This window comes from Trachypithecus francoisi, unplaced genomic scaffold (genome assembly GCF_009764315.1).
Source record: "Trachypithecus francoisi isolate TF-2019V2 unplaced genomic scaffold, Tfra_2.0 Lachesis_group0, whole genome shotgun sequence".
NCBI lineage: Eukaryota > Metazoa > Chordata > Mammalia > Primates > Cercopithecidae > Trachypithecus > Trachypithecus francoisi.
This window is the reverse complement of record NW_022681453.1, coordinates 42,984,866-43,003,937: the sequence shown is the minus strand read 5'-3', so window position 1 is coordinate 43,003,937 and position 19,072 is coordinate 42,984,866. Positions and strand designations below refer to the sequence as shown.

The 19,072-nt window shown below is 36.8% G+C and overlaps 1 protein-coding gene across 1 annotated transcript in view; it reads left to right on the top strand.

The window, feature by feature from the left end:
• The window catches only part of CNTN3 (contactin 3), a 340,550-nt gene that overhangs the window by 72,268 nt on the left and 249,210 nt on the right, over window positions 1-19,072 (top strand). The window contains exon 2 of the mRNA XM_033210477.1: window positions 15,886-16,020. Within this exon, the coding sequence (XP_033066368.1) occupies window positions 15,966-16,020 (55 nt within the window). The 5' untranslated portion in view covers window positions 15,886-15,965. The remainder of the gene's footprint in view (window positions 1-15,885; window positions 16,021-19,072) is intronic.

Genomic DNA, 19,072 nt, shown 5'->3' with positions numbered 1-19,072 from the left:
GGCCTGGGCACCATGATAGCCTTTGGGTACTCAGTGAGGATGCATGTGGAACTGGCTAGGTGGAAAGTGAGCACAGCAGAGCGTATCTTTATTTGAAGAGGAATCTTTTCATAGTTTCTTGTTGTTAGTATTTGCATTATTGTTCCTCCTCCATAAGAGTATGTATTCAGAAGCCTCCAACTCCTGGTCTCAGGACACATCTTGTCTAGAGGCAAGTTTTGTTAGGCCAGCTGTGTGTGTGTGTGTGTGTGTGTGTGTCTGTGTGTGTGTGTTTAAATGATAAGATGACAGGTTTGCAATTATTGTCTAAAATGGAGAAGCAGCTGTCCCTCTTTAGTGAGTGAGTAGGCACCTGGCAGCTCAGTTCCACCACCCTTCTGGCACTCTGCTGTAATTTATAAGGTCTACCTGGTTCTTTAATATCCTCAGATTCTAAGTACGTTGAGAAAATTGGAATATGTGTTTGTAAAAACTTCCACTTGTTTTTGTTACTCTGAAATAATAGGCTTGGTGAAAGGAACTTGTTCTGCTCCTACAAAATAAAATGTCTCCAAATGTCCACATGGTGGTACCTTATTGGAGGGTCTAAAGAAGCAGGAAGTAAGTAGAGTCCATGCTCTGAACAAAGCAGAAATTACAAAGTTCATTCCAGGAGCATATTTATCACAAATGTATTCGTCTAGGCAGAGTTCTACCAAAGAAACAACACTGATCTGGTATTCAGAGTTGGATCTCTACTATTGCTTTTTAGTAAATTCAATTTCATCTCCTAAATCAGTCTTGGGAAGTGGGGGAAATGAAACCACATTGATTACTATTGTGTGATCTGAAATATGTCAAACTCTCAGTTTCACTTTAGTGTTTTCATTAAGGTCCTCAAACTTTTCCTGCTAGTAGTTACAAATGCCTTCCTAATATTTAGTATATGGTACACTTAGAAAAGGTTAATATCTGTATGGTGCACTGAGGTACTAAGGCATCCTGTTGACACAGGGCTGAGGAGATCTCCAATCTGGCACAGTCTTCAGTACCCTCTGAACATTTGTTGCAAAGTTTTGGTTCTTACATAGGAGCTTATTCAGGGATGAATGAGGACCATCTCCGTGAGTAAAATGAATAAAATATAGTAAAATGTAATACCTTCTTACGTAACAGAGATGTCTTTTTCTGAAAAGTGAAAGAGATGTGTCCTGTCTCTCAATGTCCCACTTCCTTCAGTAAAAAGAGTAAGACAAATTTTTAAAAATTTTATTCCTGAATAGAGGAAAGTATTGAATTGTGTCTAATACGTAGTGTTGCATATTTCTTCTGGAGCAATGGAGTGACCAACCCTAGTGTTTAGAATTTTAGTGTTTAGAATTTTGGTTAGAGGTTTCAAGATGGGCTGCAGCTGAGTTGCAGATATATTTGGTTTGGTCGGCATGAATGTCTCGAAGTTGTGATTTTTGACTTCAAAACATGGCTTGCTAAGGTTAAAATTTGGGAGATCAAAAAATATGTTACAAAAATAAACACTGGGAAGTCTCATTAGAAAACTGTGGAAGACCAGGGTCTTCTGAAACAGAGTTCACAGTCTATTCGGCAGTTCACAATCAGTCTGTCTGGCAGCCCCAGGCTCGCATTGTATTGCATCGACAGCTCTCGAGGCTGAGTTGAATGTGCTCACACACTCCTGTTCTCAGTCTCCACCCTCCATATGCTTTTGTATCTGGCCTATCAGACTCAGTTGTATCTGCAGATCATTCCATACAGGCAGTCAGTTTGTGTCTTTCCCTCTCTCTCCCGCCCATTGTGTTTTATGCTGTCATCTTGAATCATTGCTATTTGTATAAAAACAAATGGTGGCTTGTTGCTGCATGAGTTGGGGAGTACTTCTCCCATCTTTCCTCAGCTGAAGTTGATAACTGTGTGTATAAATTCAAGCTGCTATCACAGTTTGCCCCAATTTAGATTTACACTTCTGTGTTGATAGAGTGAATGTTTTACACACCTAGATACAGCCCCAATAGGTGTGAATTCGAAGCAGATAACTATTCATAGCCATGATTAGCATTTCTAAAAGATGTCAAAATCACTCAATTTGTTGTGATAAAGCAAATTTTAAAAACACAGGCTAAACAAGTGTTTAAAAAAAAAAGATGTAAGCAGCCCAGAGGCAGTGTTTGTCTCTTCAAAATGAGTTGGAGACCTAGGTTTGAGTCCATGCTTTATTTAAGACTTTGATTTATCTCCAGACAAGGTGTCAATTATATTTCATTGTTTTGAATCATAGCAGTAACCATCACAACTCAAATGCCAGCTCAACATATAATCACAGTCTTACTTAATTCTTATAACAAACCAATTTATGTGCACACTATTCCCATTTTACAGTTGTAAAATTTGAAGTCTAAAGAGGTTTAAGTATTTAGGTTGGTGCAGAAGTAATTGTTGTTTTTGCCATTATGTTCAATGGCAAAAACCACAATTACTTTTGCACCAATTTAATAACTTGCCCATGACTGCATATGTATATATCATACTTAACTGTAAGTCATTCTGCCTCTTATACATTTAAAAATGTTCTCTTAGTAAGAAACACAAGTTATTTTAGGGCTCAATACTTACAGTACATTGCATTTCTATAGCATCATTTTACAAAGCAGTGCTAACTCATTAAATTCAGTATATCTGAATAGTTCCTCTTCTATTCTACTTCATTTGTTTAAAACAAACTAAAGCTCTACATACAGCATCTTAAACACAACTTACAGTTTGAAAAACACTGACTTAGAAGCTTAACATAAAATGGAAAGATCTTTGCTGTATTTTACAATAAAAATAGTTCTTTGAGATTCCATGTTTAAAAAATGGTGCAGATAAGATTTTTACATTTTGATGTATGCAAATTACATAAAATCTGTGTGCAAATCATGAAAAAAATAGTAAAGTGGGGATATGAGAGGGTGAGTGGAGCTGTAGACAAAACAAGAATAGCAGAATATTGACTTTTTTTTAAGTTGGGTGATGGGCATAAGGGGCTCATGCTATTCTGTTTACTTTTGTTTAGAATTTCATATGGTAAAAAGGTCAGTTTTAAAAAGTGGGTCCACCAAGCTCTTAGATCCTGTTTTCTCACAAGACTCCTGGTTGTATGAGAGCAGGACATGTGAAGGATGAAGTGTGGCCTTTCTTTGGTAAAGTCGTGAACAGAAAGTAGCCAGGCTGGATGGAATCTGATTCTCCAGTCTTCTGATGATGCTAAGCTGCTCTGAAGTTGGGTTTCCCACCTTGACATGATTGTCATTTGGGCTGAATAATTGTTTGCAGTGGGTGGCTTTCCTGTCGTATGTATAGCAGAGTATTTAGTGGTATCACTAAACCCTAATCCCTAGGTGCCAGGAGCTCATCTATGTATAGCAGAGTATTTAGTGGTACCACTAAACCCTAATCCCTAGGTGCCAGGAGCTCATCTGTATCCCTCCCCAGAAAGTGGCTACCCAAAACATCCTCAGATATTCTTGAGTGTCTGCTGGGAGCCCAGGTCACTCTCAATGGAGAATCTCTGTACTAGAGCTTAAAAATATTACCTCACCTTGCATTTATGCCTCTCTAGGCTGTGAACAAAAATACAAAGCTTCAGAGAACCACTTTCTTTCCAAGCCTTAGGGTAAACCAGAAATAGACTAAATTAAATAATAATACCCAGGTATTGACTAGGAAATACTAGATTCAGGCAGGGTCATCTGTATGAAATTGGGAATGTTGGTTAACGTATTTCTACCTCAGTTATCTCGTCTGTAACATGGGGGTGGTGGTACATGTGTGCATATTTATAAAAGCAGACTATTGCCTGGCACATGTTCAATTTGAGTGTTTGGCATTATTATCTACCTACCACTCATAGTGCCAAAATTGTGGTTTGAATATCTTGGGGAGTAAAGTGATTCTCTGAAGTGCTGCATTAGTATTATATTTAGTTATTAGTGTTCCTAAATGTATCTGAGTGCTCTGAGCATGTTTGCTTGTATGTTTAGCCTAAGAGAGCTCCCTGAGTAGTTTCAGAGTTAAGAGAAGGAAGTGTGGTGGTAGTACACAGTTGGTTTCCAGAGCTCCTCAAAATGACGTGTAACTCTGTAAAATCAAGCTATGGTTTCTAAATTAATTTACCTATGAATATGAAGATACAACCACAGGCACATAGGACACGCTGAGCATCTGGCAATGGCCAGGCATCATCATTTCTGTGACCTCTTGGAGACACTGATAAGGAGCCTCGGAGACAAGCCTGACGGTTCTCCAGAAAATGCCTCCATTCCAGAGTCAGCTTTTCTGTTTTGGCCATGGGATGGGGTTCATTACTTCTCTTTTCTATTCAGCATTCTTTTGACCTTGCTCATGTGATTTTGGCTAGGGTGGAATCACTACCATGCAAGTTAATCCCAAGAAGACTCTTCCCTCTAGAAAAATCAGACGTTTTTCTTCTTATATTTTGAATTTTCCTTCTCACTTTATGAATACAGTAGTCCCCCCTTAACTAAGGTTTCATTTTCTGTGGTTTCAGTTACCCAACATCAACTGCAGTCCAAAAATATTAAATGGAAAATTCCAGAAATGAACAATTCATAAGATTTAGATTGCATGCCATTCAGTGTGATGAAATCTCACAGCATCCTGCACTTTCCTCAGCCAGGAATTTTCCAACTTAAAACCATTCATCATGGGACTGTCTTTACCCTGTACCCACCTCTAGCCATGGTCCCATTTCTCTCATTCTCACTTATTAAAAGAATAGCTGATTCTTTCTGTTTCTGGTTCCTCACCCATTATTCACATATCTGCCCACCACTATGTGGCTGATCCTTCCCAAAGACTCCACTGAATTTGGGCTTGATAACATCATGGAAAGCATTTATTTAGCAAATTAATTTTCTCTCGTTCATTCCTTCCTCTTTCCTCTCTCCCTCTCTTTATCTCTCCCTCCTCCTGTATCCTGTTTTTTTTCTGTTTCTTTATGACTTAAAAAATTTATTGAGGTAAACTTTACATACCATTAAATTCACTCTTATTGGTGTACAATTTAGTGCATTTTAGTAACTGTGATGGTCGACCATCACCACATCCTGTTTTGGAATGTTTCCATCACACTAGAAGGATCCCTCATGCCCGTTTGCAGTTATGCCCCATCCCACTCCCAGCCCCAGGACGTCTATCTGTTTGAATGTTGTCACTCTCTTGCAGAACTGAACACTGCACCCTTAGCTTTCCTAACACAGTTCACATGTGAGCCACACTGGGCTTCTCAGAATGTTCCTTTTGTCTTCTTCAGTAGGGAGCTCATCTTCCTCTGCTCACACCCTTAACCACTGGGCTTCTCCAGCCTTGTCCCTCAGCCCAGTGCTTTCTGGGCTTTCCCTGAGTCATCTCTCTCACTCTCATGAATCACCTATCTGGCCTAGATTTTTCCACTGTTTTGTGTCCCTGTACTTATCTCTTTCCTTGTCTCCTAGGTAAGCTGACCTTTTTCTCTAAGAATTACCTCACATGCTCCCTATTCTAGGATGGCGCTGTGATGTCCCCCATTTTCTAAATGTTGGTTGTATTTCCTGTCTATAACTGTACATGGAAGAAGCACCACTCGTGAGATGTAACCCTAGGTTAGCTTTCTAGTCTTTCCTGCCCCTTATGGGAGTTCTTCTCTTAGCTCCTTTCCTGCTGCAGATGAAAACTCAGCCCCACCCACTCCACTTCTGACAATGCTTGGGTAAGAAATAGAGTTTCAAGCAAAAAAAATTACAGCATCCTGTCTTATGCAATAGTTAAAAGGTAAAACTTGATTTAAAGGGAAAACTAATCTCCCTCCCTGGTGCTAAGCTGGTGCAGAGGGAAGGTCTACAGTTAAAGAGATAATGTTTTGGCTTCTTTTCTCACCTAGCTCACCTACTCTGCTTCCCCCTAACTCGGTAATTCCAATTCTGCTAAGTATTTTGCCCAAAAGAGAAGAAAGGAGACCAGCAAGTTCAACTTGATGGATCCCGTTTTAGTGGCTTAGTGTCATGTCGCTTTGGACTTGGTAGAAGTGCAGCACTGGCGTTTTCTTCCAGTGGTTCTTTCATGGGTTCACTTGAGATTCCAAAACACTGGGGATATTTCCCCCTCAGTTCCCTGAATGTAGTGCTGCACTCTCCCTCTTCCCAGCCCCAGCTAGCCACTTCCTTCTTTCTCAGCCCCTACAAGTCCAGAAATACTCTAGCTTTCCTCTGTGAGGTCTCTTTCCCCAGAAGGAGGTTCTCCTGCTCAGGATGTATAATAACCATATTCCTCAGTCGCTTACCCGTGTGTGTCTGGCGCACAGGAAACGTCATGCATTCTGTGCCCCTAACATCTCTCAGAATCCTTTTCCTTCACCAGTTGCAACCCTCTATTTGGCTCCAGCGTGCTCTCATTCTCATTTAGTTGTCTCATTTAGTATCATCCCAGACCACTGCATCCCTCCAAAGGCAGCTCTCTGTGGTCTCCTTGATGTGTAACCTTAAAGTACAACTTAAAAGGAATACCCACCTTCCTCTCTGTGAGGAAGAGTTCTTTCCAAAGACACCCCTTTCTCAAATCCTCTACGTAGTCTCTGGACAACTCTGATGTGAATGAGCCGTGAGAACCAGGCAGATGGTTTTACAGGATCTCCCTTAAATGTTTGCACTTCTTTCTGGCACCACCCTTTGGGATGTAATACCTGCTGAGTCTTGGTGGTCCAGGAAACTTTGCATGAGCATCCTGTTACAGACCTCTGTCTTCCACTCTAGAATCTCTTATTAAAATGTAGTATAATTAATTATATTTATAGTCAGTGTGCTACTTGAGAGTGTAAATGCCTTGAAGACACGAATTTATTTTAAAATATTCTTTCTCTGTGCTTGTGCCTGACATGCTGCAGGCACGCAGTGAATTTGAGTTTTTCCCCAAGATCACTCTCCTTCCATGATCATGAGGTGAGGAACAGAATGGTCTGGGCTGGTGTGCACGGTTAGAACTCAATGTTGAAACTCTTTCTATTTCAGCCAAAACGTTCTCTTTGTACTTTTCATTTCATTTACCCTTTTCTACTCAACTCTCACAAAAGTATTGTTTACAGATTTTTCACATTTTATTATTTTAGGAATAAATTGTTTTTTTCTTTTTAAAAATGTTTCATTTCATAATTTATACCACTATGAACACTAGTATAATAAATGATTTTACAGATTTTTGTGGCACATAACTGGGACATTATCCTTAGTGGTAACCTCTCAGTAGTTTCAGAAAACCTTCAGAATGAGACTGGGGAACCACTTAAATAATAAGTAAGTTATTTTGATAACTATATGAAGACATTTTAATTCTAAAATCGCGTTTATGGTGCCTACATACATGTCAGGCTAAAACAAAATTGATTCTTAGAGTTACCACCATGTATTCCCGTTTGTAAAGAGTTTCTAAAGAACACATGACCCAGGCAGCTGAGGTGGCGACTATGCAAAGAGAATTTCAGTGCCACATGTTGAGCTCTGTATTGTTTGAAATATTTTAACCTGGAAGATATATTCCTTTTCTATTGTTAATCCATTGTAAAACTTTAGTAATGCTTTGGATAATAGATATATGTACTCTGAAGAATATTTAAAATTTTTGAGAGACTGTATAGTGAAAATTTGTATCTTTCTATTCTCTATTCCTGACCCCACAGTTTTCCTCCCCAGAGATAACTGCTTTTAACAAGTCTCTTACGCCATTCAAGAACTATTTTGGATAGTTACAAATATATATGCTGTATATACACTATATACAGCCAATATGGAGACCAAAAAAACCCATATTTCTTTTGCAGACAGTATTTTGCACCTTATGTTTGTGGTTTACTGTGTCTTTGAAGTGTTTTCATTTAATCCCAGAGAGAGTTGCTGCATTCTTCTACATTCATGCCTATTGCAGTGATGGTGCATTACCGCAGTGCATATGCTTGAAATCAAGCAGTGGAGTTTTTATGTTAATAGTCAAGTCCTTTCCCCTTACGGAAGAAGTAACTGACATTAAACTTTCAATTGCCAGTTATATTAATACAGACCTTTAAAAATATATAAAATATCAGGTTATACTTTATGGCTCTCTAATGATCTGATTACTTAAGCATTCCATTTGGTATCTATTGCGTGGGGAAAATATGTTGTAAGTACACAGTTTCTATCTTTATTTCTCTTTGACGGATTTGTTCACCCACTTGTGTCTCTATTTCTTTATCTGAAAAATGGGAGTGATAACAGAAAGATCCCCATAAGTGGTTGTGAGGATTATAGTGGGTTAATATATAGGAAGCACTTAGAGCAGTTCCTGGCACATAATGGGCACTCCATAAAAGTTAGTGATTATTACATTACTGTTTTGTTTCCTTCCTGGTATTGCAAAATTGTCCCTGCAGGAAAACATTTATATTATATTATGTTGTTAAGCTATTTTTAAATCCTAAGTAAATATATGGTGGCAAGGAATGTTATTATGTAGACTCAGGAAAGGTACATTCTTCATGATCATATAAGGAGGTCTGGAATCACTTCCCATTGAATCAAAGGGAAGGAAAATCTGCATACCCTTTATAATTATTTAAATTTGTCTTTGTTCATTTTGTTTTATGTTTAACTTGGAAGATGTCATGGAAAATAATGTATCATAGAAGTTGCTTATCATTTAGTTTTCCTTTCATCATTACATGTAGTAAGACCCTAAAGTCTAAGTTCCTTTTATGTGTAAAGGTTATTTTTAGGGAAAATATGACACTTAAAAAATGTTCCCAAAAAGCACCTTAGATTTAGCTACCTGGGAACCTTGGAAAAACATTAGACAGTGATGTTCTCGAACCGTCAGGGATGAAGACTTGCTTTCAAAATCCTGCAACACTGTTGAAACTCGGGCTTGCTCTTAAACAAAAGTCTTGTCTTGAAACATGCGACAAGTGACATTATCGCATGTCAAGTACAAATAGTCATCCATAATTGTGGAGAGGCTTGTAAAGCAATGTGACCTGGAATTGGCCAAGTAATTTGAAGTTTAAAGCAAAGCAAGAACATTGAAGCAAACCCTTTGTCAAGTATACTTAAAAAGTGTTGACATGTTGTCTAATATTTTGAAGCATGTCAGTTGGCATGATTAGGTAACTGTGTCCTGTCCCTTTAGCTTGCACTTGGTTGAAACTAGTGGAACCAATTGAAAAACAGTTTTGTAATTTTTTTCTGGCATAGCATCAGCGATGTTGGTCTTGCCAGAGAAGATCTCTTTGAGTTGAGGACAAGCTGAAAGAAGCTCTGAAACCAACACATAGCATCTCAGAACGTTCTGGCACTATTTTTGTATTGCCGCCCCATCTACTGCAATGTACATACAATAAGAGCTCTGATTCTGTTTGCTACTACTTATGTCCACTCATTGTAGAAGACCAGAAGCAAAAATTAACAGAATGTCAGAGATGACATGCCTCACCATATAAAAAACAATGTCATAATTTAAACTTGTTTGTCAAGTTTTTCAACAGTAACCTCAGGAATATTTGTTCCTTTGAACAGGATTTTCCTTCTCTTCAATTTGTATAGTTTAGGTTTATTTCCATTGTCATAAAATTTTCATTAATTTATGCATGAAAAATAAGCAGGAAATAAATCTTTTTTTTTTTTTTTTTTTTTTTTTTTTTTTTTTTTTTTTGAGGCGGAGTCTCGCTCTGTCGCCCGGGCTGGAGTGCAGTGACCGGATCTCAGCTCACTGCAAGCTTCGCCTCCCGGGTTCACGCCATTCTCCTGCCTCAGCCTCCCAAGTAGCTGGGACTACAGGCGCCCGCCATCTCGCCCGGCTAGTTTTTTGTATTTTTAGTAGAGACGGGGTTTCACTGTGTTAGCCAGGATGGTCTCGATCTCCTGACCTCGTGATCCGCCCGTCTCGGCCTCCCAAAGTGCTGGGATTACAGGCTTGAGGAAATAAATCTTTGACTATACACACATGAACACACATATCTATATAGGTATACACATACAAATATATACATATGATTCCTATGTGAAAGAAATTATTTTTCAGTATAATAAAGCATGGAGTACACACAAGTTAGCTTATGTCTGTCTATGGGCATTTGGACTACAGAGATAGATGCGTTCGTAGATTTGGCTGATTCTAAAAGGGACCTTAACATACGAAAGGTTACAAATCACTGTTTTTTGAAGATTATCGTCTAGTGGGAGAGAGAGGCCATGATCTAAATAATGCAATAAAAGGTGTTGGAAGTGTCAAGGGTCAAGGAAGAGAATATCAAGTGCTGTAGGTGTCCACGGGAGCACGGAATGACTTCCAGCTGGCGTTCACCCTATTTGTCCATTGTTCTGCTGTCAACACAGACCTGCGGGTATGGAAGGTAACATCAAACTGGGCACATTATATTCTTCTCTCTTTGCTGCTGAACACTTGTGAAGTGCAGGAAAGATGGGTGAGCTGGTTAAGAATTTTGGATTTGGAGCCCAGAGTTCATGTAACTTTTATCACCTATCTGGCCAGTTTTCAGCAGGAAGGAGGCAGGGTCAGCATGCAGAATGGATGAACTACATCTCTGGAAGATGTGAAGCTTGTGGATGAGTGAATGAGTGAGTGATTATGAATGAACAAATCGGTTATGTGATGCATGATTTCTGATCTGGCAGGATACACAGTCTCAACAAGCCAGTATACTCATTAACTAGTTGACTACCATGCTACAGTGGTTACATACCATGAGAGTGAGTTAATGTAAGTTCTAGAAGATTCACAGTGCAACACCCATAGGTATCAAACATTTTATCCATTAGTAATTCAATATTTTACTATAATAAATGTCTCTAACCTACTCAAGTTTTTTTGTGAAGATTAGGAATAATATATATTTATAAATATAATTCGTTTCTAAAGTATCGAAATTGTAGATGACTTTTTGTGGATGCAAGAGAGGATGGTGTACTAAGCAATCCTTATGGTTAAAATTGCTGTAGGGTTTTTCTCTCTGAGAAAGAAACTGCTTGTTAGGTACATGTTATCTGAAAGAAATGTTGCCAAATCATTCTCACACCTAAACTTTCTCCACATAAAGAAATGTAACTCTCAGCATTTGCCAAGATGATATTCAAGGTTGTCTGTATACATTAAAAATAATAAATACATATCAATATTTCATGGTATCTGCAGTCTTAGTAGCAGTTTTGTAAAGTATATGACAAGCCACAAATGGTTTCTTCCTTCTTTTAGAGCAACCAGGCACAACTATTTAGAGCATTTTTGGTTTTGAATCCAAGGTCTAGCATTTTTTAGCTCAGCTGACATTAAGAATAGATAGTACAGTTGTCAATATGCACTAAATTTGGGGGCTATTTAAAGATTGCCATGAGAACGTGTTGTGAATATATTAAGCTTTAGCCCTTAAATGCAAATGTCTATTAGCAGGGAAAATTCTAAAGGGTATCTATTTTTTCTTTGGCTTAAAACATTCCTGTGAATAGAAGAATATTCTTATTGTAGCAGATGCCATTTTGATTTGTATTTGTCTTGCTTCAGTAGCTTCCTTTGTATTTATTTTGGCTTTGTGATTTCAAAAGTGGGGAGAGCTTTAATGCGACCCCCTCTCCATGATGATACTTGGCAATGCTGAGAAGTCAGATTGTGATTGTATTAATTACCTTCATTATTTATAAAGTCAATGTCCTACTTTAACGTTGATTAAAAATAAGCAACATAATTTTAAAAAAAAATCTTCCTGAATGACATTTCTTTTTATCTTCAAACTTCATACAGTGTATGCATGTGTGTACATATCAATGAATATTATATGAGTATTAGCATATCTTTTCTCGTAAATCAAATTCTTTGTCTACTGTTTTCTAGTTTCTAATTTCTATGAATTTGTGGGTGAGAGTAAAATTGGTATGTTGCAAAATGTGTTCTCTTTTCATCTTGTTAAGCCAGATACAGATTATAATATTTCTAATTTGAATGTTTATTTCAAATATGATTATTTCACCTTCCTGATTAAACTTGCAGTTAACTTTTCAAGGGTTTTATTCTGAGACTAATACCCTTAGCCAGGCATACAAGACTGACCACCGTACATCTGCAGTCTCATTTCATACCATGCTGAGCTTTGCCATGTGTATTTCATCTCTTTAGTCTTCTTTGTGTTTGTGCAACCCAAGACCAAGAACATACCATGAGCACCTAAGCCACAGGGCCTTTGCGTATTCTATTTGCTATGCTCAGAGGTGATTGTTAAAATATTTAACCAGCAGTAGGGCATGCATACTGATCAATCCAAAGTGACGTGGGCTAGAGTGGGATTCTGGAAGCCCTCTGCTGAGCCTTTTGCTTGTCTCCAGAGAGGTGTGGTGGGGTCCTGGGACAGCATGGAAATAAGTAGTAGTTGATGGGGGAGTAGTGTCCAGACATTAGCTACTCACAAGCCTATCTACCACCTCATAAATCCACACCAAGTACTTGTCTACACTAGGAACATTTCTTCCTTCCCTCCCCCTGGAGCACATACACACACCTCATTATGTCATCTCTTCTTTTCTTCCTCTGTACCCCACTTCCTCAGAGAAGTTTTCCCTAACCTTTCTGATGAGGAATGCTCTCATTTAGGCTTTCTTAGAAATGTCTACCCCTCCACTGTACCTTTCACGTGGGCAATTTATAAATACTCCACACTCATTTAAACAAGGTGTCACTCGCAGTAGTTGATGCACTCCATGAGTATGGGAATGACATATCCCATCATCACCTCTACCTCCCTCTAGAATCGTAATCCCAGCATCTAATAGGTACTCAATAAATTTTTGTTGAATGAATGAGTTTTCAAAAATAATTTAGAGCTTCTTGGAACACATTTATATGTTTTAAATATAACCAATGTACATGTCATCTTGGGAATGGATTGTTGGCAAGATAACATTTTTTGAAAACAATCACCTTCTTTTATGCCTTCTTATACACTTTCCTGAAGTAATTTTCAAATGGTGGCCAGATCCCATGCTGTGACTTATCCTTTGGTTCTGGTAGAAATGCTTTTCACTCGCTTGATGTCCAGTGCAAAGATTTAATCTCCTGAGTGACTCAGTCATTGTTCTTAAAGCTCAGCAAGAAACATTGCTTGAAAGCCTCCTGTGAATGGGTACTTGGAACGTTAGAGAAACCAGTGATGGGTAAATGGTTGTTCTACCTTCAGAGTTTTATCAATCAATCTAGTAATTTACTCCTTATCTTATTTATAAGAGTTTATAATATTCTCTTTTCCCATTACAGTATTAGGACACAGACCATGTATTTTTGTTTCCAAGTGACATAGGGCAGAGCTTCATATATTTATTTGAATAGTTTTTGATATTAAAGATGAGGATGATAATGGCAAGGTTACTGCACAATTCTTTGCTAGAGTTTCCCCTTCCTTTCCTGAAATTCCCAACTACCTGTTCTTTTTAAGTCTGTTATTCTGTTATTGCCGAATTCTTTCTAAGTTAGATTTTGTGTATGTACTGGATAGCTATAACTTCTTTGAGGAAGGAAGTACCAATTCAATCAACGTACTCCTCAAGACTTTGCAGTGGTTAAGTCTTACCCATTGTCCCTAGACTTTAGTGCATGTTACTATCATTTTCTAGTTTCTCATGAGTCTTAGACATATGTATGTATCAAATTAACATATCTCATGTTTCACATGCCTTTTATGACTATTAGCATTGCATTTTATTTGATAATTTAAAAATTATTGATTTTCCAGTCTATCTGTCTATATGTGTATGCATGTTTGTGTGTGTTTCATCTTTCTCCTGATTTTTGGACCACAGTTTCTTCAAATACATGATTAGAAAAAAAACTATGGCTGTCAGTTATAAATTAAATCTAATCTAGAATGATTTCAGTTATCATTTAAATTAGTAATTGAAACTAATTATGGACACAGGATATGTCATTGATTGAGCAGAAGAAGGAGGAAGGCAAGACACCTGAGACCCTTTGGTCCAAGCAGGGAAAATCAACCACTGGAAAGGCTTGAGCAGTATAATGATTGATTGAGGTGGAATGTGTATTTCTCCCTCGTATATTTAAATTACTCAATAATTTTGGCCATCAATCACCTGGGACCTGATGCTATTAAAAATAACTTCAAAAAGCCTGTTTTCTATGCACAGTGTAGCAGACACTACATGTGCCCTACTCATCCTCTTGCCTTCATCACTTCAGTGCACACACCGCTTTTAATAGCTAGTATATGCATTTCTTTCCTTTTTCTTTTTTTCACCTCTGTAGTTATGTACTTCCCTAGTAGGAGGTTACAAGTACTGGGCAGTTACTACTGTCATGGGAATTGGTGTGTAAATACCCCAGCTGCCTTGCCCCTTTGCAAGAATAACTCAGAGATGACTCTTAGGCCTGGGTTCTATAGGAACTGGACTTCCAGTCATCCATGGTATTAGTAGGCTTTATATTTCACCCTTTTTAGGCTGTCTTCCTTTTCCTGTATTACTTCCCCATCTTGACTGTTTTTGTCTTTCACTTCCCAAGTAAATTACTTGCACTTGAATTCATTTTGTCTTATTTGTGTTGTGGAACCCAAACTGAGACATGCAGTTTGCAGCAGTGGGGATATTGAGTGAAGGTTAAAGATCAATGGTACTACTGTAAGTTGTTAACCTGCAATTCTTAGAACAGTAGTTCTCAATTGTATTTGCACTTGTTTCAGATTCCAGTGGACCTAGAGAGAGTGATGCCTAGGCATTCTAGCCACAATTCTATCTCTTATATTCTACCTAAGAATCTATATTAGATTGCAGGCACCCAAGAGCATTATTATAGGAATGATGACTTAACATGTTACTTTAAGTACATATTTTTCAAGTTGTCATATTTTTATTATTTGATTTCTTATTATTTGGGATGTACATAATATCTGATTGCATATGCCACATGTCAGGAACCCACTGTTGGGAACCACTGTCTACAGGAGGCTGAGTTCTCTCTTTGGGTAAGTGACAACTAAAACAGCTCAATCAGTAGCAGCTGCTGAATCGGAGAGTTGTACTTGTTCCTCACTAAAGCAGCAAACTTTAAAATCATTAATTCCCTGTGTGGTACCAACTGAATTTTAGGAGTCCAGAGATTCAGGTGTGTGTATCACATGTACTTGATCATCAACCATGCAGCTTAACTAGTTTTAAGTGGCCACTCAAAATGACACAAGACTTTCACATAATTATTTCCTCTCAACCAATATATTCAAGTTTATGAAAGTTAAAGAAAGCAAAAAAGAAAATGGTTTCATTTGCAAGGTTTTCAGACTGAACATTTTCTACCATTAGCATTTTAAAATCTGTTTTACACAGCATATGTAATTGGGAACTTTCGGCAGTTGTCTAAAAAAATAGGCCTGAGATGGACGTTGATAATGCTATCTATAATTTGCATGCTTTATTAGGAATTCAGAAACTGCAAAAATTAGTGCTTCAAGATATCTGCTTATTTGACTCTGTTAGTTTTGCCAGAATGCTATCGTTAGAGAAAATTGAATAAGTTAGAATTTTAGGTTAATGTTTTTTTTCTTGAAATTATCTGGCAAAAGTTTTAATAATATATTAAAATTTAATATTTTAGTATTGGTAAACATTTCAAATTCTATAAGATCATTTCCATCTACCTATGAGTTACATGTTTTTTAAGTATCTACATTTCAAGCATCCTCTATTTTGCATCAAAACAGATTTGTTTTATCTGAGGGTTTTCAGTGTCTCCAAATGATAAACAGTTTTTATGAAAAGAGCAAAATTGCTTTTTTAAAGCAGCTTTTTAAAAAACTAACTTCTTTGTACATATATTTTACAGATTAAAGGATTTACCTGAAGACAAAGCATTCTATTCATCAGAGACTGGACAAGAGTTACTCTTGCATTTGGCAATTAAAGATGATGTTTCCATGGAAACAGTTGATCCTGCTTTCATTCATTGGCTGCTTAGGAGGTAAAAAAAGTCCTGTATTTTCTAAGTTGAGGTTAAAAGTATACTCGAGTCATATGCTTGCATAATTTTCAGATGTTGAAATAAAACTCCACCAATAACAAAGAAAAACAAATGCTTTTCTCCCCAAAAGAAAAATTTAAATTCTCTAATCTGATAATTGGGTTCTTATTCCTTCGCTTATTTTTGTAAGCCATTTTTATTTCCATAGCAAATATAATGACATCTGGTATTACAGATCTACTGTATATTATGCTTTGGTATTATGAATATAACATCAAATTTGAGCATGTTAATTTGTGAACTTTTTTTCCAAAGGAACTTAAAGAGGCGAGATCTCACATATAAAGGAGCATATAAATTTAAAAAGTGCTGGTATTTTCATGTTTTACTTTCAGCAAATAACTTATCTAAAGGACCAAAACTGAATATAGATATAATTTGCTTTTTTAATTTTGGAAAATTTGAAATTTAGAACAAAGTAGAAAGAAAAAATGAAAAAAATTCTCATCTTTGACACAAAACAACTATTACAAATCATTTGTTGTATTTCATTTTGTTAATTTTATTTTACTTTCTGGAGAAACAAGTGAAAAGTTTTTTTAAAAATAGTGTATATACAACTAACTTTTTGTTTATTTTATTTTGTTTTCCCTCTTTTTATGATATTCTCAAGCACCAAAAAAGCTGAAACAATAATAGAATGAATGAATACATCTGTAGGTATCATTGAGATGTAGTTATTGTACCATTTTACTGTATTTATTCTGTATATATGTGTATATGAATGTGTGGTTTTTCCTTTTTTTTTTAAATCTATCTGCTTATTTTGGTTAACTCATTTGAAAGTAAGTTATAAAAATCATCACTCCTAAAATTCAGTACTCATCTCCTTAGAAGACCACTTTTCTACATAAACATAATTTCTTCATGATACCTAAGGAACCTAACAAAAAGGTAGCTCAAGACTTTTCTAAAAGAAGAAAATGAGTGCGGAATGAGGCCAAATGGAGTAGTCAGGTAAAACACATGTTATTTAAAGACATGAATAGATTGGAGTAGACTTTTGGGCTCTTATGTCAAAGTTCAAACATGCTTCAAATATTTACGTGATAATATATAGCAAAGATCCATAGTCAATAATAGTTACAGATTAAAATCTTTAACTTTTAAAAGAAAGATGTTTTTTATAGTTTTTATAGATTTTTACTGTGATGCCTCAATTTTGTTTCTAAAACATTTTCATTGACTGCTACTCATCTAGTGCTGAGGACAAAAGGAATAGTCGTAGGGCCGGGCGCGGTGGTTCAAGCCTGTAATCCCAGCACTTTGGGAGGCCGAGACGGGCGGATCACGAGGTCAGGAGATCGAGACCATCCTGGCTAACACGGTGAAACCCCGTCTCTACTAAAAAAAAAAAAAAAACTAGCCGGGCGAGGTGGCGGGCGCCTGTAGTCCCAGCTACTCGGGAGGCTGAGGCAGGAGAATGGCGTAAACCCGGGAGGCGGAGCTTGCAGTGAGCTGAGATCTGGCCACTGCACTCCAGCCTGGGCGACAGAGCGAGACCCCGTCTCAACAACAACAACAAAAAAGGAATAGTCGTTTAAAAATTTCTGACTTTCAAATGGGCTTTGGAAAAAGTTCAATATAGGAAAATATTTTATTCTTGGAATCTTTTCTTCATTTATAAAGTTTCAAATATAATCTCTGTTTTAGGAAAAGGAGCAAAAGTGACAGAAAATATACTGCAGCAGTATTACTGTTTATGATATTAAATTTTGGAAAAACAATCTTGAAATTTTCCAAATAGTTGAGGAGACATTCACAGAAAGACATACTCAGAAGGAGGAAGACATACTCAGAAAGTAGAAAGGTAGCAAAAGAAAATGAGATCAGCTTTTAAAAGGTTTCATATTTTTAGTTGTAATTTTCCATTATGTGCAAATTGTATTGTGTTTCAGCATTTTTGAGAAATGTTTTACATATTTCTGAACAAATATATAGAAAAAGCAGTGTCCCCTTTAGTAAGATATGAAGACATCATAAAGAATTTAAAGGTCAACTTATTCTCTAGATATGGTGGTAAAAAAGTTATAAGGATTTGTAAGGGAGAATTGGATTTACATGTGGCAAATTTATGTAATTATATATATTTGCATATATATGTACGTATGTTTCCATGTGTGTAATTATACATGTAATTATATGTAATGTATTGACCCCTGAACTATATATTTGCCTCTTTAGGGAGTTAGAAAGGCAATGGAGGCCTATGTCCATATAAATATATACTTAAACCTATTATAATTGAGACTACAGATCATACTATATGAGATAATTTAGATTACCTTCATGAAATCATTTTTTAAAAAAATTATCAATACTGTAATGAAGGATAAAATACATGGTCACCAAACAGAAACATTGGCTTACTTTAATATTGTAGATTTAGTCATGGACAATACATGTCCACAAAATTCACATATTTGGGCTGCTTTTCACAGTGATAGTTGCAATGTATGCAAATACAGCCCAAGACTACTGACACACATCTTCAAATGCTTTCAATCATAGCAGTCATCCGTTCTATGTCATGCAAATGTGAATGAATTTTTGTACTAGTCTTCCCTTAATAGTGATTAAGGAATGCTTTGAAAGCAAAATAAACTTTTCAAGTTCTTTCTGAAATGGTTGAGGAGTATTTTTCATTTGGTGGTTTTAATAACACCGCTATTATAATCACTGAGAAAATGATCAGGAATGCCTCTGGACTGCATTTACTCTCAAAGCAGATTTGGAACTTTGTGAGTTTGTGGTGTTGGGTGTGGCACTTCGTGTAAGCAATTGCCACAAACTCAAATGGCTGTCGTTTCTTCTGTAGTATTTGTACGCAGTGTAATGTGATTTAATAGCATTGATACTGGTGGAATGGAGATGTCACTGATCCCTGCTTATAAATCTTGACATCCTCCATGTTTTTACAGATAAACTTATTTCAAAGTATCCCCTCTATTGCAGCAGACTAAATCTTGAATTGCTTTTCATTTATACCATC